Genomic DNA, 17,288 nt, shown 5'->3' with positions numbered 1-17,288 from the left:
CAACCAACAAGCAACATGATCCAAGCATCCTCCATGGCAACCATGCCTTAACTCTCAACCAGTGACTGAACCAGACTTTTGTATTTGGGGAGTGAAAGGGGTTTTTGGGAGGGTGAGCAAGACTATCTGGGGGATGATATACTAAGAAAAGAAATGATTGTGTTCCATTCTCTAACACACACTCCCACACTTGTGGTCAGTTTAGAAGAACATGAGAAATAAAACATTTTTCATCAATAAACGGAATAATAAAGTGGAAATATTTTCAAAAAGGTCCACATAAAGGTGAGTAAGTTTAAGTTTAGTTCGCACTAAGTAACTTGAAGTACTTTCTGAACATTCTTTCATATATTTTCAGATTCAACGTCTTGATCCCCTGATTTGATGTCTGGTCCCAAAACACCCGGGAAAAGCTAAATATGATACTGTTTCTCCATATTATCTCAAAACGTATCTAGTGAATCTTAAACTAGACTGAACAGCCTTTTGGCAACTGGGGTAGTACTAAGTGTGCTATGTACAGTAAATGAAATTAACATAGCTTAACACTGCTACATAGCTTCATGCTAACATTAGGTTAATAGTCTTACTAAACTTAAAGTTTTATTTTCACAACTTCTAACAAATGTGTCACCAATTGTATGTTTAAAAGATGACTACTTGGAGAAAACCCTTAAAAGATTTCCTGCAGTTGACGGGACTGCTTGGCGTGTTCTGGCTGGTATGTCTGTGTGCTTCTGGCACACAAAGCCCTTCCTTCCAGTTTGACAGACATTCTGTTTACTACAGAGTTTAGCTTCGGTCTCTGTCGACATACCAGACACTGCACCTTTTTCACTTTGTGCGTTTCAACTGAGCAGGTGAGAATTTTCCTTTCTTCGCCTTATTCAACTACTTAATCAACTACTTTATTAAGGAATCAGTCAGTATCTGAAAAAAGAGTAGCTGGAATAGAATTCTTTTTATTTTCATTTCAAAATCTACTATGAAACCATAAAATTTCTCATTTTTAATGATTACTATAGAGTTCAGTTATTACTTTAAGTTAATATAAGCTTGTAAACTGGAACTAATTTGAGTTGAAATGCTGAATTCAATTTTTTGTTGTTTTGGGGCTGCAGTGGTGGAGAAAAGGCAGTTTGACTTGAAGTCTAAATTCTGTTTCTATTTTGTTAACTTCTACCCAACCACACTGAAAACTAAAACAATAAAGGGGCAGTCTGCAACTTCTGCAAGCATGATATCCCTTTCATACAAAATGGGTTCTGGTTGTCCAACCATTTAAATGGATCAACTAATTTGCTGCCCAATTTTTTTTTTTTTTTTTTTAGTTTAACAAGTCACTGAAATGGTATCAAGAGGCTACACTGAATTTATTCTTAGATTGATGTCTACTTGCATAACAATAAGAAATGTGTTTATATTTCAATGAAGACTCTTTAACAATGAGAGCTTTTTATTCATACATTATGGCTGGAAAGTCCGCTTCCATAATGTATTGTTGATTATAATAATGCAAACTGCACCAACAACTGCAGCACACCACAAAGACGTTACCAACCGTTTTTTGGGTGGTTTATCCTGATTTTTGTTTCAGTCACTTGGTCTCCCTAGTTTTTTTTCTCTGCATTCTGTTCTTGGTGTTTCTCTTTTGTTTCTTCTGCCTAATGATCACTACATTACCATCTCTAACCAAGTTATCTGTCCTCCCTTACAAAAGAAGAAGGCACAATGAAAGTAGCAGCATTCAATGTGAAGAAACTGGGAATGACAAAAGTCAAGAACAAACATGTTTGCGAGCATCTTATCAAGGTAATGATGAATTTTAGTAATACAAATATTGCAGTAATTTTATACAGAGGAAAGAAGAAGACCACTGGAGAAGTGCTGAGCACCAGTTTAATTCATAAACTATTTTTGGTCTTGTCAATTTAAAGTCTGAGCAGCTGTTGCACCTTATCAGATGTAATGGTTACACTCAAACTCAGCCGCTTACAAATGCCGACTTGTTTTACGGGACTGCTTGGCGTGTTCTGGCTGGTATGTCTGTGTGTTTCTGGCACACAAAGCCCTTCCTTCCAGTTTGACAGACATTCTGTTTACTACAGAGTTTAGCTTCGGTCTCTGTCGACATACCAGACACTGCACCTTTTTCACTTTGTGCGTTTCAACTGAGCAGGTGAGAATTTTCCTTTCTTCGCCTTATTCAACTACTTAATCAACTACTTTATTAAGGAATCAGTCAGTATCTGAAAAAAGAGTAGCTGGAATAGAATTCTTTTTATTTTCATTTCAAAATCTGAATGAAACATGTATGGTCCATTCCCGATTCAAATTCAGACCAAAATATTGTCTTCAGTCACTTTTTCATATGAATTTCAATGTCTGCAAGCTTTCCAGTACTTGAAGTGAACCAGAAACCAAATCCTTACACTACAAACAACACGTCAATATTTATGCACGTTTCGCCTCTAAGCGTCGTATAGTTACCATGCAAAGTCATGTAAAGGCTTGTAAGTGTTGACAGTACATTTTGCTACAGAGTACATGACATACATTTCTCTCTACTTGACGGGTCTATTCTAGATTGAAGAATGTGGTTAATATTACTGAATTACTGTAATAAAAAAAAAAAAGCAACCACTTCCCAAATCCTATTTTCTGGTGCTGATAAAAATGTCAGCAGCTGCTCTGACTTCTTCTTTTATGTCTGCTGTTTGTTTCATTTTCTTTTTTCTAATTCTAGACCACATTTCACTGCAACACTGTTTACTCTCCAACAGAAACTATAAATACACCAGAGACAAGTAACGTGGTGAAGGAATGGTGTGAAAAAATAATGAAACTGTTTTATAACACATTCATTCCTTCTGAGTCTGATCTGGAAAATAGAGAACTGAAAGATGATGCCAATAATGGAGATGAAATTTCATCCACTTGTATTTCAGAAGCTACTGTAACACTGATCAGCAGAGACTTGAAACTTCAACAGAACAGAGGGACAGTCTGGATATACAGATGCATGAGTCTGGCCAACGTACTCCCTGGTACTTGTAACTCCACCTTGTCTCCACATGAAAGGACGTAGTCCCGGATCTTCCGTTTCACATAACTGGCTCATTTGTTTAACTGACATGAGCTGCAGAGCTTGTATTTCCCTACTGTAATAATCGCCGCTACATCTCAGTGCTGCTTCTGTAGAGCCCACTTTTTGTTCTGAACAACTCTCTTTTAAATGACAGTAAAGTTAGCAGCCAGAACGGCGTTGAAGACACTAGAGAGCTGAGTGGTCGTGGTTCTAACAGCTGTCCTGGTGAGTGGCTGGTGAAACTGGGGGGGGATTTGGTAATGAAAACAACCCTAGAAGCACTGGCAACACTGGGAGTGGCGGTTTTTGATAAAGAAGATAAGCAGGATGTTTTCAGCAGCACGTCTCTGCATGTTGAATCTACTGAAGGAACAGTCCGGCTCGCTGGTTCTGTCCGTGTTCTTCTCAACTGGTTGGTGATTATCATAAATCTGCTGGTCTTACTGGTGTTTTCTACTTGACCCTCATCTCCAGCTTCATCCTATAACTCAACAAGAGCTTTCTGTTGTTATTTCCCAGAACACTACCACTTCTTCTCACCCAGGGTTTGTTGTTGGATCAACAGTTTTGTGTATAGAGGAGGGGATAAGTGGCTCAGCTGTTCTGCAGACAGGAAGTGTTTACTGCTGCTGATAGGGGTGCTGGGCGTGTTTATTCACATAGCTGGGTTTTTGTGACCAATACTTCCTGTTAGATATTTGTTCTGTTTTCTGCAGAATATAGCTTCAGCGTCTTTGCTGACATATCAGACGTTGCACCTTTTCTACTTTGCACATTTCAGCTGCACTGGTGAGAATTTTCCTCTGCATTATTTAACTACTTATAAGTAAAACTATTCTGCATCAGTCAATATCTAACAGAATATATAGCCAGGAATAGAACGATTTTTTTTTTTACTTTAATTTTAAAATCAGCTAAAATGAAAGCAGAATCTTCAGTTTTGGTTGCATTGCGTGGCGTGTGTGGTGTCATTTCAGTTGTTGCTTTAAATCTTCTGTTAAACTAATTCAATTTTTTTTGGAAAAAGTTTACGGCTGAATTCAAATTTGATTGGTTTTGGGGGACGTGACATGGTGGGAAAGTTTGACTTGAACATTAAATTCAGTTTTCATTTTGTTGTTCTTCTACTCCACCACACTGCAAAGTGAAACATTAAACTTGTTACTGATAAATCATTGTCATGCTAAATGTGTCTGGTATTGCAATAACTGAAAAGCGTTAGATTATCTGTTACCTTATCTTTTTAAGGGTTGAATAACTCATGTAAACATTACTGACTCATTGTTAGGGACTTACAGTGAAGTCTAGTCATGCAAGCTCTGCGTGCAGAGCCAACAGTAAAACGTTTGCAAGTGTTGTAATATTTTCATGAACAAGATTTAACCAAAGATAAGTTTTTTTCTTTTGTTCTGCCTTGTCTGCCATGATGTTTTATTCATTTTAGAAGTGCAAACTGTACGAAGAACAGCAACACAAAGTCTTCACTAAGCAGTTTTTCTGTTTCTTTCTAATATCTGTTTCCAAGACTTGATCTATTCAGTTTACCTTTGGATTCTGTTATTGGTTAGTTTTAGCAGCAATGTTCTCACATCCTTTTCATTCATTCCCCATGAAGCCACTATGAAAGTAGCAGCCTTCAACGTGAAGAACCTGGGAATGAAAAAAGTCACAGACAAGGATGTTTGCAAGCATCTCATCAAGGTACTGATTGACTTTATTTATACAATAAATACAATAATTTATGATAGACTGTTTAATATTACATTGGTTTTGTAACAAACCGGTTCTAAGACAGTTTTAATGTTATCGATAATGAGACAAATTTTTTAATTAGCCAGGTGAACTTTGGTAGGCAAAGTTTCATTATCCACTTATGCTGAATAAATAACTAATCATGTTTACATGGACCCCTTTTAATCCGATTGAAAGTTCAATCAGAATAAAAATGCGTCACAGCTGATACGATCAGCCTCAAAATAATTTTCAATCAGATTAAGAAGGAAGGCAGGGAAGTAACCATGTTTACACTCATTCCGATCATTTTGTGGTGTATGATGTCTCTGCAGATGCTTGAACAACGTGGGTGTTAATTGACATGTTTTCAGGGAAGACTTGAAAAATGGCTGCAACAAGACGAGACAGGACTGTGGTGGATACAGTTTTGTTGGAAACAGAAAGAGTTGTGGATTATTTAGCATTTCAACAGTCGAAAGGTTCAAATAAATATAAAAGAGAGAAAACCCACTTTTTCCAAACAATTAAGCACTGCGCTTGTCAAAAACATTAGATCATATTTTGTCCATCATGTAAAACCAGCAGATTGGAATAGTTGAGATTACCCAGTACTTTTTGAAACTACTAAATTTAAGTGTTTACATAATTTGAAAAGAAATGTATATTTAGTCCTGCTGAAATTAATGGGATTTGGCAGTAAAATAGGCAACTGTATACGGTAGCACATTTTTTATGAGGAAATTTAAACAGTTGGATCATCCTACCTTCAATAAATATATCAGGTAGCGTACTTTGATGGATCAATTTAGACTGTTCAGGCGTCACATATACTGTGTGTTGTGAGACTTTCGTATTGTAAAATAAGCTTTATATATTTATATTCTAATTCATATCAATTGTATATTGCAAGTTCTTTTAGATATTTTGATTCTTTTATAATCATATTACATGTAAATATCGGCATTCACTCGTCTCCTCTCTTGTATCATCCAACCTAAATATAGCTACTTTGTAGGGTGACATTCTTTGATTGTGTAATTTATTCTGCATTCATTCATTTCTTCAGAGTTTGAGTTTTAATTGCCAGTGAATTTCTTTCTGAAGACTACACTTCAGTTAGTTTGAAGATCATTTATCCACAAATATGTGGATTAAAGCTGGGGTGGGTAATGTTGGGGAGCTAGTAAGATCTGAAGGTGGAACCATGACTTGGCTCCTCCCCCTCTGGTTTTGCTCCTTGTGTGATCCAAGGTTTTTTTCTTACCTCCGGCAAGGAGGTTATGTTTTTACCAACGTTTATCTGTTTGTGTTCAAGATAACTCAAAAATTTATGGACGGATTTTAATTAAATTTTCAGGAATTGTTGGAAATGTGAAAAGGAAGAACAGATTTTACTTTGGTGGTTATCCAGATCACCGGATCAAATAAACCGAGCAGGGTCGGAGAAATCCTTACTGCATTTTCTCAGCCGTGAAGAAGCTTATGAAATATAAGAAATGAAGAACTTCAATTCAGCCCGAGCGTTTTGATTGGTCAGAGTTTTTACAGATTTACAGTCAACTAAGGGGTCTATAACTATATATCTTATTGTTTATGATTGCAAATGTATAGACTACTATCACGAGGAGGAACCACTTCACCCAGAGTAAAAAAAAAATGTCTGAGCAAGATTACGTACCCAAGCTTTAATGATCTTTAAACTGGTGCTTAATTCAGCCTGCGCTACCAAGTTTTGACAAGGTAGCATGTTTTTACAGAACACTGTCATTAAACCTACCCTTCCAGGTACACTGCGGCTGCTTTGTTGTGTCACAATGCCTGCATATTACATCTATTAATATATATCTGAACAGGCAGAAGCTGCATTTGTGCCCATCTAAATTTCTTCACAAATATTCTAGTTTCCTTTAATCTTCTTGTTTTGTATTATTTAAGAAAAATAAAATCTAATTTAAAGAAAAGAAAATCATTATCTCATGTCATGTTGACTTGATATCAGCAGTGATCCCCTTTCACTATAGTTTCAGAGAGTAAGTAACATTTTAAGAAGATACTAATCCAGTTTACATGTTAAAATGTAGAATAATAATGGAAATGAATTATCTTGTATTACAATGTAATGTCTTGTGACTTCCCTCCAGTTATCTCTCATTCCTGTTTTTAAAAACAGCTGACTTATGCTGCACTGTGACAGAGGTTGTTGGTCTGACATTATTCCTTAGTAAAACCATGCTCACACCACGGTAAGAACAAAAACAGCCCATCAGTAAGTATAGGTGGACCTAAAATCATCATGTGTCTTGAAAGTAAAACAAAGATGATGTGAAGTGTCTTTTCTAATATATGGTGACTTTATCATATCAAGTACTAGTACATGATAGGTACTACACTATAATTAGATTTGACATGTTCATAAATGTTCCACAAGCTCAAAATTAATGTAGTTTTTTTTTCTACTTAGTCATTCCAGTTGACAAAACCCTCCTTTTTGTGAGGCAACAAGTTAGTCATTTTTATTATTATTTTATTAAAGGCTGCTCGTGTGATTTAACAGAGTTGAGGAGAGTGAGGTTAAAAGAGCCAGTGGGTAAGCTGACTCACCCCCTGATTCTTGATAACGGTGCACTGTTAATGTCTTGTGACAATTTATTGTCGAACCACCCAAAATTTCTGCCCACGCAAAGAAAAAGAGAAGCATGTTGGAGTGATAAGCACCAGCTTTCTTTATAAACAGTTTGAATCTCATCAACATAAAATCAGCTAGTGTATCTCATCAGCTGTATTGGCTGCTATAACAAATTGAGGTCTAATAACATGATACATGCGATCAGTGTTTCAAAACCCAGCAAAATAATTGACTAAATATTATCTTGAATTAAGATGCTGACTAGTTTTTCCTAAATAGTCGCTGCAGAGTAGAATGAACCAAATGCTGTGGTGAAAGCTGAAACAGCTCAGAGGTTGAACAGGAATGAATCTTTTTATCATTTGATTTATCTATTAATGAAATGATGAAGAGTCATCTGGACTGGTCTTCAGACTGCGTTGGTTTGTTTGCAAGTGACCAAAAGTAGAAAAAAAAAAAGTAGAAAATAAGAGTCCTAGGGTTTTGTTATTCTAATGTTAATGTGGGCAACTATTTTCTTTTTAAACTATGTTTATGGCCTTATTTATGAGAGAACAAATTTATTAATTTCACTGAAATTCATTGAGCCATCCGCTTCTGAACTTTTCTTTAAGACACATTAATCAAATTACTGAAATGTAAACTTTCTTTGTTTTGTTTCACGTTGTTAGATGAAACAAAACAAGAATAAACATAATTATTTGTCAAACACTTTGAGAAAACTTTCTCTAGAAGTGCTGTGATGCATCACTGATCATGATGTGAATGACTGTTTCATGTCTGTCAGAAAACATCATACACCTTCTCCATGGCAACCCAGCAGCATTTTACCACTTGGCCGGCCTCTACAGCCAGAGCTACCTTGCAGCTCCTTCTGCATCTATAACTCATTTTTAGCCCTCTTCTTAGCCAAGATCAGGATCTTATAGCTTGGTCTGGACTCTATAGAGATACGCATGCAATGCCTCGATATGCCACTTTAATGGGCTTCCAAGCAGGTGAACCAGCCTTCAAGAATAAATCGTATGATGGACAACAATAAATACTTAAACAACACATTTTAAAATATATAAGTTGTGTTAAACTAGATAAAATTAAAGGAAAGTCTGGTAAAATGATCGACTTTAAGTGTGTTTATACTTGAAATATTCACTATTTATACTTCTATTAATAGAATACATTAAAAATAGGCTAAAATTATTCTAAATCAGGAGTTATCTTGTAGAGGTGGACGTACAAGCAATTTTTTTTTTTATCCAACCATGCATTTATAATTGTGTTTGTACAGAAGCTCAGGAGGTCATGTGTTTTTTTTTCACCAGAGTTTTTCCAGCATGTGATCTGATATGATATAGAGTATAGATACAAGAAAAGAGCAAACACTGCATTCAGTGAAAAACAGCGTGTAAATGTCTAAAGTTTGTCTAATTATATTTTACAGTTTTAACTTTTCCTTATTTGAAACTGCTTCAGTTTTAAGAAGTCGTATCATCTTTTTAATCATTAAACAATCGTATAATAACATAATGATGAAATGGTACGTATTTTTTAATCATGCAGATGTTACTGTTCTCTCAGATTATTTCTCGGTACAGTGTGGTGGTGATACTGGAGGTGGTGGATAAAAGTGGCAAAGCCATGGAACTGCTGAAAGAAAAGCTTAACAACACTGGGTGAGTGTAAAGCATCAAACGTTGGTTTAGAAAGAAACAAACGTTTTGTTTTTGTTTTTATTTTTTAAGAAAAAAATCCACAGTAATCATTTTGCAACTTATATTATTACAACAAAGATTAAAAACATTTTAAGGAGCTTGACTAGTTTAGTGACAGAAATAAAGACATGAAGCATAACGTGATGGATATTTATAACCTGTTTAAATAAGATTAAATACGTTTCTCACCAATTAAACAGACTGTCCTTTTTTGCTCAGGAAAAACAGACAACATCCCTACACCATGATTGCCAGCAACCAACTGGGACGACAATCCTACAAGGAGCAGTATGTTTGCTTCTACAGGTAAGACATTACATAAACATTACATAAAGGTGCTGTTTGCATCTGCCATTGTATAAAACATCTCACAATCAATGGGTGATCAGATACCATGGCACAAAACTGAGGAACAGACATTTTTATCTTTTGGACTAAAACAAAAGTTAATGGCTGACCTGAGTAGAGTGGAATAAAAAGGACTCAATTGTATGTGTTTTTTAAACATTATATTCTGTATATGTGCTACTTCTGCTGTAATTGTTTAGTTTTCTTGGAACGGATGCTCTTATAACTTATTTTACTTCTACCCCTCCACCACCTATGATGCATAATGTAAGTCCCCACATATGACTTGCATCAAATCCAACAGCATGTCAAAGGCTGCAGTTTTGCTCATTTTGTTTATTTTTCAATATTATTTTTATTTTAAAGTGCTGAATAAATCAAATAAAAAAGAAAAAAAAGAAAAAAAGAAAAAAACTGAGTGTTCTGCTGTTATCTAGTGTGTGTAATTCATGCAATACTCATACCAACTCCCTGTCACTATGTGTGTGTCTCAGAGAGGACGAGGTGAAACTAAAAGACTATCGGCAGTATGAAGACAATCAAGTTGGAGATGAGGATGCCTTTGCCAGAGAACCCTTCATCCTGCGCTTCAGCTGTCCCACCACAGGTTTGTGCTGTTCCACATGTCTTAAGTAGCAATTCAGATTTTAGCCCACAACATAGTTCAATTCAATTTAGCTTTATTTGTATGGTGCCAGTTCATTGTGATCCATTTGGTAATCATACCAGCCAATTAAAAAAAAAAAAAAAAAAAAAGGCCAAGCCAAGGAAACCAATGAATTCATTATTTTCCATGAAAGTCATATGTCTACAGTTTTGACTGTACATTAAAGCAGTATGTCATCCCACCCACCCTTCCCCCTCCAGGCTCTGCAAGGTATTCCTGAGGGTCTTGTGCTGTAAAAGGGGAGTATGATTTACCTTAACACCTACCTAGTAGATTAGATCTTATTCCACCATCCCTGTTAATCACCAAGTCACAATGAGAAAATTGCCACTTTTGCCAACTTTTTAACGTCAGCTGGTTTGTGAACATTAATCATCTGATTCTTTTGCATTTGTTTAGAGCCACCAGTGACCCTGACAGATTTGAGGAGTAATGCTAAAGTGTTTTCATCATGTGGCCTTTCTGAAATATCAGGCCTCAATAGGCTGATAAATGTGAGCCAATTAACTGATACAAGCAAGCAGATAGCTCCAGTCATCTGAGGAATCTGCATGTATACATGACTATTATGTTAGTTTTTCACTCTTTAATTGTAGGATTAAAAGTGGACTTGCTCAAAACATGGAAAATAATCTCTAGAACTTTTGAGATCAGCTCAGTTGGGCTATCAATTTTTGCATCACAATGTATCTTTTTGTTAAAGGTTTGGGGGAGGTATGTAGTTTTTTTATAAATTTATTATATCTGGTTTAATGTTGTAAGGGACATCACAACAAAATTACAAGCTCACACTGGAAAGATGAGGGGGTGATCTGATCATAAAACACGGCATACAATTCCCCAATTTTTCATCATGGTTACAGGATTACATAGAAAATTAGCATGTTGTAATATTATTGCTGATTGTTTCATCCTGCCTCCTTGTACTTATTAGAAATAGTTTATACTGAAAAGGTACAAGACTCACAGTGTTATGTTGAATTAATCGTACTGCATAGAAGGAGTTTCTAGAACATTATTTACGTTTTATATCTGTGAACATGTCAGTGTGTGCTGTGTATTAAGGTTTCTGTTTTCTGTACTTGTGCACTGCACCAGTTTTGAAAGACCTGGTCCTGATTCCAGTCCACACCAAGCCAAAGGATGCACAGAAAGAGCTGGATGAGCTTTATGACGTGGTGGAGCATGTCAGGAAGAAGTGGGAAACTGATGTAAGTGTTATGAGAAAAGTAAAAATGTGAAAAGTTAAAAAAAATAAATAAATAAAAGAGTTATTTATGACTAATTTGGTAAGTTAAGCAGCTTTTCCAACAGTTTAACAATGTTGATGACTAAAGTAACTCAAAACAAAAAGAATCTGATCTTTAGCTTTCTGTCCTGACATAAATTTTAATGTCATTTGTGATGAAGTGAAACACGCATACAAGTTTCTTGCCATAGATTTTTTTTTTTTTTTTTTTTTGTACCACCAAGGCAGATAAGTCTGCAAGCCTTTTACTGTTTTTTGTAGCCACCTTTCATACTTTCCATACTGCATTCATACTTAGGTTTAGGAATTAAAAGTGCAACATTTATGATAAGTTGCGTCCTTATTTTAGGGTTAAGAGTTAGAAGATTCTTGCAGACATTACACTGTACTGATTATTGTAGCGTTGGAGTGTTGACTCATTGTGACATATAAAAACAATAAATTGGGAATAGATTACTATCTAACAGTTTATAGTCATGAATGGTATCACTTGCCTGAAAAGTGGACAAATACATCAATGCAAATACATCTTTTCTGGTGAGACTCAGCTGTAAACATAAATCATTACGTTGGAGAAGAACTTAACACTGCATACTTATCCCTAAAATAGTGCACAACACTCATTGTTTCTATTTCTTTGACAGAACATTATGGTTTTAGGGGACTTCAATGCAGACGGGAGATACCTCTCCCAAAAGAAGAAGGAAAGCATCCGTATCTACTCTGCACTTTTCCACTGGCTGATAGGCGATGATGTTGACACCACAGCTAGCAACAACAATGACAACACCTACGACAGGTGATACATACATTAACTTTGTTATTAAAGTTTTTTTTTTTTTTTATCCTATTTGATATTATTGCTTTCTCTTTATTACTGTATTAATCATAGAAATCAACCATCTCTGCGGTATGCATTATTAAAGATGAATAAGCTCACTGTTATAATCTTCCGCACACAGGATCGTGGTGTATGGAGACACCATGAAGGACGCCGTCGTCCCCAGGTCCGCCAATTCATTCAACTTCCAGACAGCATTCAAGCTCACTGATGAAGAGGTGAGCTTGACTTTTATTTATAAAACAGATGGAAACTATATGTGGCTGAAATGATTAAACTTTGTTAAATGATGTGTTCTGAAGGACAGAATTGAAGTGGAGATTTAACATGCAACTTTCTTTGCTTTACAAGGCTCTCAGCATCAGCGACCATTACCCCGTGGAGGTAGAACTGAAGGCCGATGAAACTGTGGCCAAAACAGCAGTAAAAAGAAAGCGACAACAGCCAGCTGCATCCAAGAAGCCAACAAAAAGAAGACGTTAGGACAAACATTGGCATAAAATGTCTCAAGTTTTCACCAGATTGCTATTTTAGAAGCTCAACACAATTTACTCTGAAAGTCTCTCTTTAATCTTAACTGTGTACTGAAGCTCTGTGAGGGTCTTGCTGTATATCTGTTAGACCATTTAGTAAACTTTTTGAAGTCAAAGCAACAATCAGTCAAAGATGGAAATAACTTGAAAAAATGTTCTTGTGTTTCAATAGACAGCTTACTCATCACTTTGAGTTCCCTTTTTTATGAGATGATCGGGAATGTTTCATGTCTGATATGCACTGAAAAGGCACAGCACCTTAAAAACCTGATGGACAGGAGCAACTTTCTAAACAATGGCCAGGGTCAGCAATGGCCAGGGCTCTGTCTCCGTCACCTCAGATACCTAACAGAATGAGCACACATACACATTACACTGTGTTCAATGACACCACAAAGGCAAACTCAGCCTTTAAAATGGATTAACAAACATGCTGGACATCGGGACTGATAACATTGAGAGAGGTCAGTCTGCAATGTTTTTCAGGTTTTCGTCACTTGCTGGTAAAAAAAAACATTTTGGGCCTCTTCATTCATGCTTTACCTTCCCATAATATTCTGGTTCTCCTGAAATATTCCACCCCCACCAGTGCTGAGGAACACAACCAACAAGCAACATGATCCAAGCATCCTCCATGGCAACCATGCCTTAACTCTCAACCAGTGACTGAACCAGACTTTTGTATTTGGGGAGTGAAAGGGGTTTTTGGGAGGGTGCGCAAGACTATCTGGGGGATGATATACTAAGAAAAGAAATGATTGTGTTCCATTCTCTAACACACACTCCCACACTTGTGGTCAGTTTAGAAGAACATGAGAAATAAAACATTTTTCATCAATAAACGGAATAATAAAGTGGAAATATTTTCAAAAAGGTCCACATAAAGGTGAGTAAGTTTAAGTTTAGTTCGCACTAAGTAACTTGAAGTACTTTCTGAACATTCTTTCATATATTTTCAGATTCAACGTCTTGATCCCCTGATTTGATGTCTGGTCCCAAAACACCCGGGAAAAGCTAAATATGATACTGTTTCCCCATATTATCTCAAAACGTATCTAGTGAATCTTAAACTAGACTGAACAGCCTTTTGGCAACTGGGGTAGTACTAAGTGTGCTATGTACAGTAAATGAAATTAACATAGCTTAACACTGCTACATAGCTTCATGCTAACATTAGGTTAATAGTCTTACTAAACTTAAAGTTTTATTTTCACAACTTCTAACAAATGTGTCACCAATTGTATGTTTAAAAGATGACTACTTGGAGAAAACCCTTAAAAGATTTCCTGCAGTTGACGGGACTGCTTGGCGTGTTCTGGCTGGTATGTCTGTGTGTTTCTGGCACACAAAGCCCTTCCTTCCAGTTTGACAGACATTCTGTTTACTACAGAGTTTAGCTTCGGTCTCTGTCGACATACCAGACACTGCACCTTTTTCACTTTGTGCGTTTCAACTGAGCAGGTGAGAATTTTCCTTTCTTCGCCTTATTCAACTACTTAATCAACTACTTTATTAAGGAATCAGTCAGTATCTGAAAAAAGAGTAGCTGGAATAGAATTCTTTTTATTTTCATTTCAAAATCTACTATGAAACCATAAAATTTCTCATTTTTAATGATTACTATAGAGTTCAGTACCTACAAACAAGTCATGGCCTTGCAGACTAAGATAAGATCCTGCCTTGGGAGCTCAAGGTAGCTTATCCTCTGGAGGAAAAGCTTGCTTTCCTCTGAACTCAAATTTTTTACAGAGACATGAGAACAGTAAAAACACAACACACAAACAACATCTGGGGGGGGTGTCATGTTAGTGTATGGAGAGGGCGGGGGTTCATGTGAGGATTCGGTCCCAGGTCCCAGCACAGTGTGGTTACTTCCTACCTATCAATTTTAATTCCAAACAACATCCCACAACCATTTGTAAGTGGGGGAGGTGAGGGTCATGGGGTCTTCTGACTCCCCTGTTCACTGGGCACCTCAGGGAGCGGAGATGGTTGCTCCATGGATCCTGGGTCTAGGCTGGCTGCACTAACGGCCAGCTGACCCTGGGGGTGCCCGGTCTGCTGCATCGAGGTGAGTGTGGTGTGGGCGGAGGAGAGAGGGATGTACTGGCCAAACTTCTTTGCCTTTATGCTCTTTGGAGACATGGTTCACATGGCAATCACTTAGTTATTTACCATAGCCCAGGAGTCAAATGTTTGCACTTAAATGTATACTTGCATCTATAAATTTATATCAGGTTAACTTCAAAGGTTTAAGAGGGAAATAGGATAATTTATATGTGTTCTGGTTTGTTGTTACGTAAAATCTTGTGACAATGCTGCAGGTGACATACTTTCTCCTTACATTTTTCATGAGTCAAGATTATAAGAGAACATCAAAAGGGATGTAATATAAACACTGGTTTGTTTTACCTTGCTCTCCTCTATCAGGTAGAAATGGGGAAGAATTAATGTGAGTATAGAAGTGTTTTTGTGAAGTTGTATTTAATTGTGCTGCACAGGATGAGTATAAACCATTAGCTATGACTGTACATAAGTGTACATGTCAATGTGAACTGTGTATTCTGCTTTCTGTACCAGTTGTGAAAGACGTGGTCCTGATTCCAGTCCACACCAAGCCAAAGGATGCACAGAAAGAGCTGGATGAGCTTTATGACGTGGTGGAGCATGTCAGGAAGAAGTGGAAAACTAATGTAAGTTTTATGAGAAAAGTAAAAATGTGAAAAGTTAAAAAAAAAAAAAAAAAAAAAAGTTATTTATGACTAATTTAGTAAGTTAAGCAGCTTTTCCAACAGTTTAACAATGTTGATGACTAAAGTAACTCAAAACAAAAAGAATCTGATCTTTAGCTTTCTGTCCTGACATAAATTTTAATGTCATTTGTGATGAAGTGAAACACGCATACAAGTTTCTTGCCATAGATTTTTTTTTTTCTTTTTGTACCACCAAGGCAGATAAGTCTGCAAGCATTTACTGGTTTTTGTAGCCACCTTTCATACTTTCCATACTGCATTCATACTTAGGTTTAGGAATTAAAAGTGCAACATTTATGATAAGTTGCGTCCTTATTTTGGAATAAGGAGTGGAAAACTGATGTAAGTTTCTTTACATAAAGTTCTATAAGTCAAACATCATACACAGAGCCACTAATTACATTACATCTATTAATTACATTTTTGCTCATTTAGCAAATCAAGCAGCTTTTTCAAGTGTTGAACCACATTCATGGTATGTGAAAGTAACTCAAGACAGAAAAAATCTGAGCTCTAGGTTGTCTTGACATATATTTTAAAGTAAAAACACTCAATAATGCTTAATAAAGCAGGGACTGAAACATAGTTGAACTTCACCACCTAGATTTTTTATCCACTTTTATCTGGCTGTAAAATGTTTGTCTCACAAAGGCTGAGAGGTCATTAGTTTCCCCACCTCAAGGGCGTAGCCATCATTTTTGACATGAGGGGGACAAATTGTTTAGATCTATAAAATGATTTATCATCCTCTCGCATTCAATCAATCAATCAAAACCTTATTCATGGAGCACTTTAACATACCACAAGGTAACCAAAGTGCTGTACAAGTAAAATAAAATAAATCAACATTAATAGCATAAAAATAAAAACAGCTGAAAGACAATAAAATAGTTCAAAAAAACAAACAAGGACAAGATGAGTTTTTAAAAGAGACTTCAATTGCATCTATTTACGTGGTTCTACAGAACCACGTAAATACAAACAGCACAGGACCATGAAACCAACTTTAGTTCTTTAGGATGATATACTATCAAACTCTAAAGTCAAAATCTAGAATTTAAAGCTGCTGGTTGAGTTGACATAGAATGACCCTGGAGCGTCTACAGGGAGAGCAGTCAGATTATCATGTGCCAAATGACAACACTGAAAACAAAAAGTTTGGTAAAACAAAACTCTTGTTTAAATAAATCAGTGTAAAATTAATCAGTTAAACAGAATATAATGACCAATGCCTGCTACCTGATACAGCAGTGAAATTATATTTGCAAACAAATGAATAATAAACACGTATTGTCTTTGAAATGACAGCTAAACTTCATCTGTTTCCTTATTGAATTAAGGGAATCAAAGACAACAGGCTCTCCTAAAAAACTATATTCCAAAATAATATCACAAGCACTAAATTTCATTTTACACTCAAGCAGAATAATCAAAATAAATAACATTTCATATTAATGTTTGAGTGGGGGCTACACCTAAATAAATTAAAAAATAATTAACTATATACATACAGTAGTAAAAGTGAAATTGTTGTAGAATTTCATCCCAAAATCCCTTTGATGCTATCAATATTTCCTCTTAGTCAGTTGTAACAGACACTTTCTAAGGCAGGACTTAGTTATAATTTCTCCTGCTGTGAAGACCGTCCATGTTCATCCCTGCTGCTGATCTCTGGACCACTTTCTCCACCCTCATCTTGCTCCTTCTATTGTATAAAGATGAAAAAAAAGATATTCT

At 36.1% G+C, this 17,288-nt stretch overlaps 1 protein-coding gene across 3 annotated transcripts; it reads left to right on the top strand.

The window, feature by feature from the left end:
- Positions 1 to 2,057: 2,057 nt before the first annotated feature.
- LOC306757256 (deoxyribonuclease-1-like) lies at positions 2,058 to 12,979 on the top strand. Of its 3 annotated transcripts, none has more exons than XM_079242251.1 (9): positions 2,058 to 2,179; positions 4,704 to 4,789; positions 9,027 to 9,121; positions 9,380 to 9,466; positions 10,003 to 10,115; positions 11,274 to 11,386; positions 12,069 to 12,223; positions 12,387 to 12,483; positions 12,617 to 12,979. In XM_079242251.1, exons 2-9 carry the CDS (start codon positions 4,709 to 4,711, stop codon positions 12,746 to 12,748), a joined length of 873 nt encoding a protein of 290 aa, XP_079098377.1. In that variant the 5' UTR covers positions 2,058 to 2,179; positions 4,704 to 4,708; the 3' UTR covers positions 12,749 to 12,979. The 3 variants fall into 3 exon arrangements, with proteins under 3 accessions (XP_079098377.1, XP_079098378.1, XP_079098379.1); XM_079242252.1 differs by lacking the exon at positions 2,058 to 2,179 and adding an exon at positions 3,489 to 3,500; XM_079242253.1 differs by lacking the exon at positions 2,058 to 2,179 and adding an exon at positions 3,817 to 3,877.
- Positions 12,980 to 17,288: the final 4,309 nt, after the last annotated feature.

This window comes from Telmatherina bonti, assembly GCF_933228915.1.
Source record: "Telmatherina bonti genome assembly, chromosome: 6".
Taxonomy (NCBI): domain Eukaryota; kingdom Metazoa; phylum Chordata; class Actinopteri; order Atheriniformes; family Telmatherinidae; genus Telmatherina; species Telmatherina bonti.
This window is presented reverse-complemented; position numbering and strand designations above follow the sequence as displayed.

Bases quoted from the DNA above. Each gene is read 5' to 3' on its own strand.
- LOC306757256 (XM_079242251.1), top strand. From the start codon at position 4,709: ATGAAAGTAGCAGCCTTCAACGTGAAGAACCTGGGAATGAAAAAAGTC. The intron at 11,387-12,068 runs GTAAGTGTTATG...TTTCTTTGACAG, and splicing joins GGAAGAAGTGGGAAACTGAT to AACATTATGGTTTTAGGGGA. The intron at 12,484-12,616 runs GTGAGCTTGACT...TTGCTTTACAAG, and splicing joins TCAAGCTCACTGATGAAGAG to GCTCTCAGCATCAGCGACCA.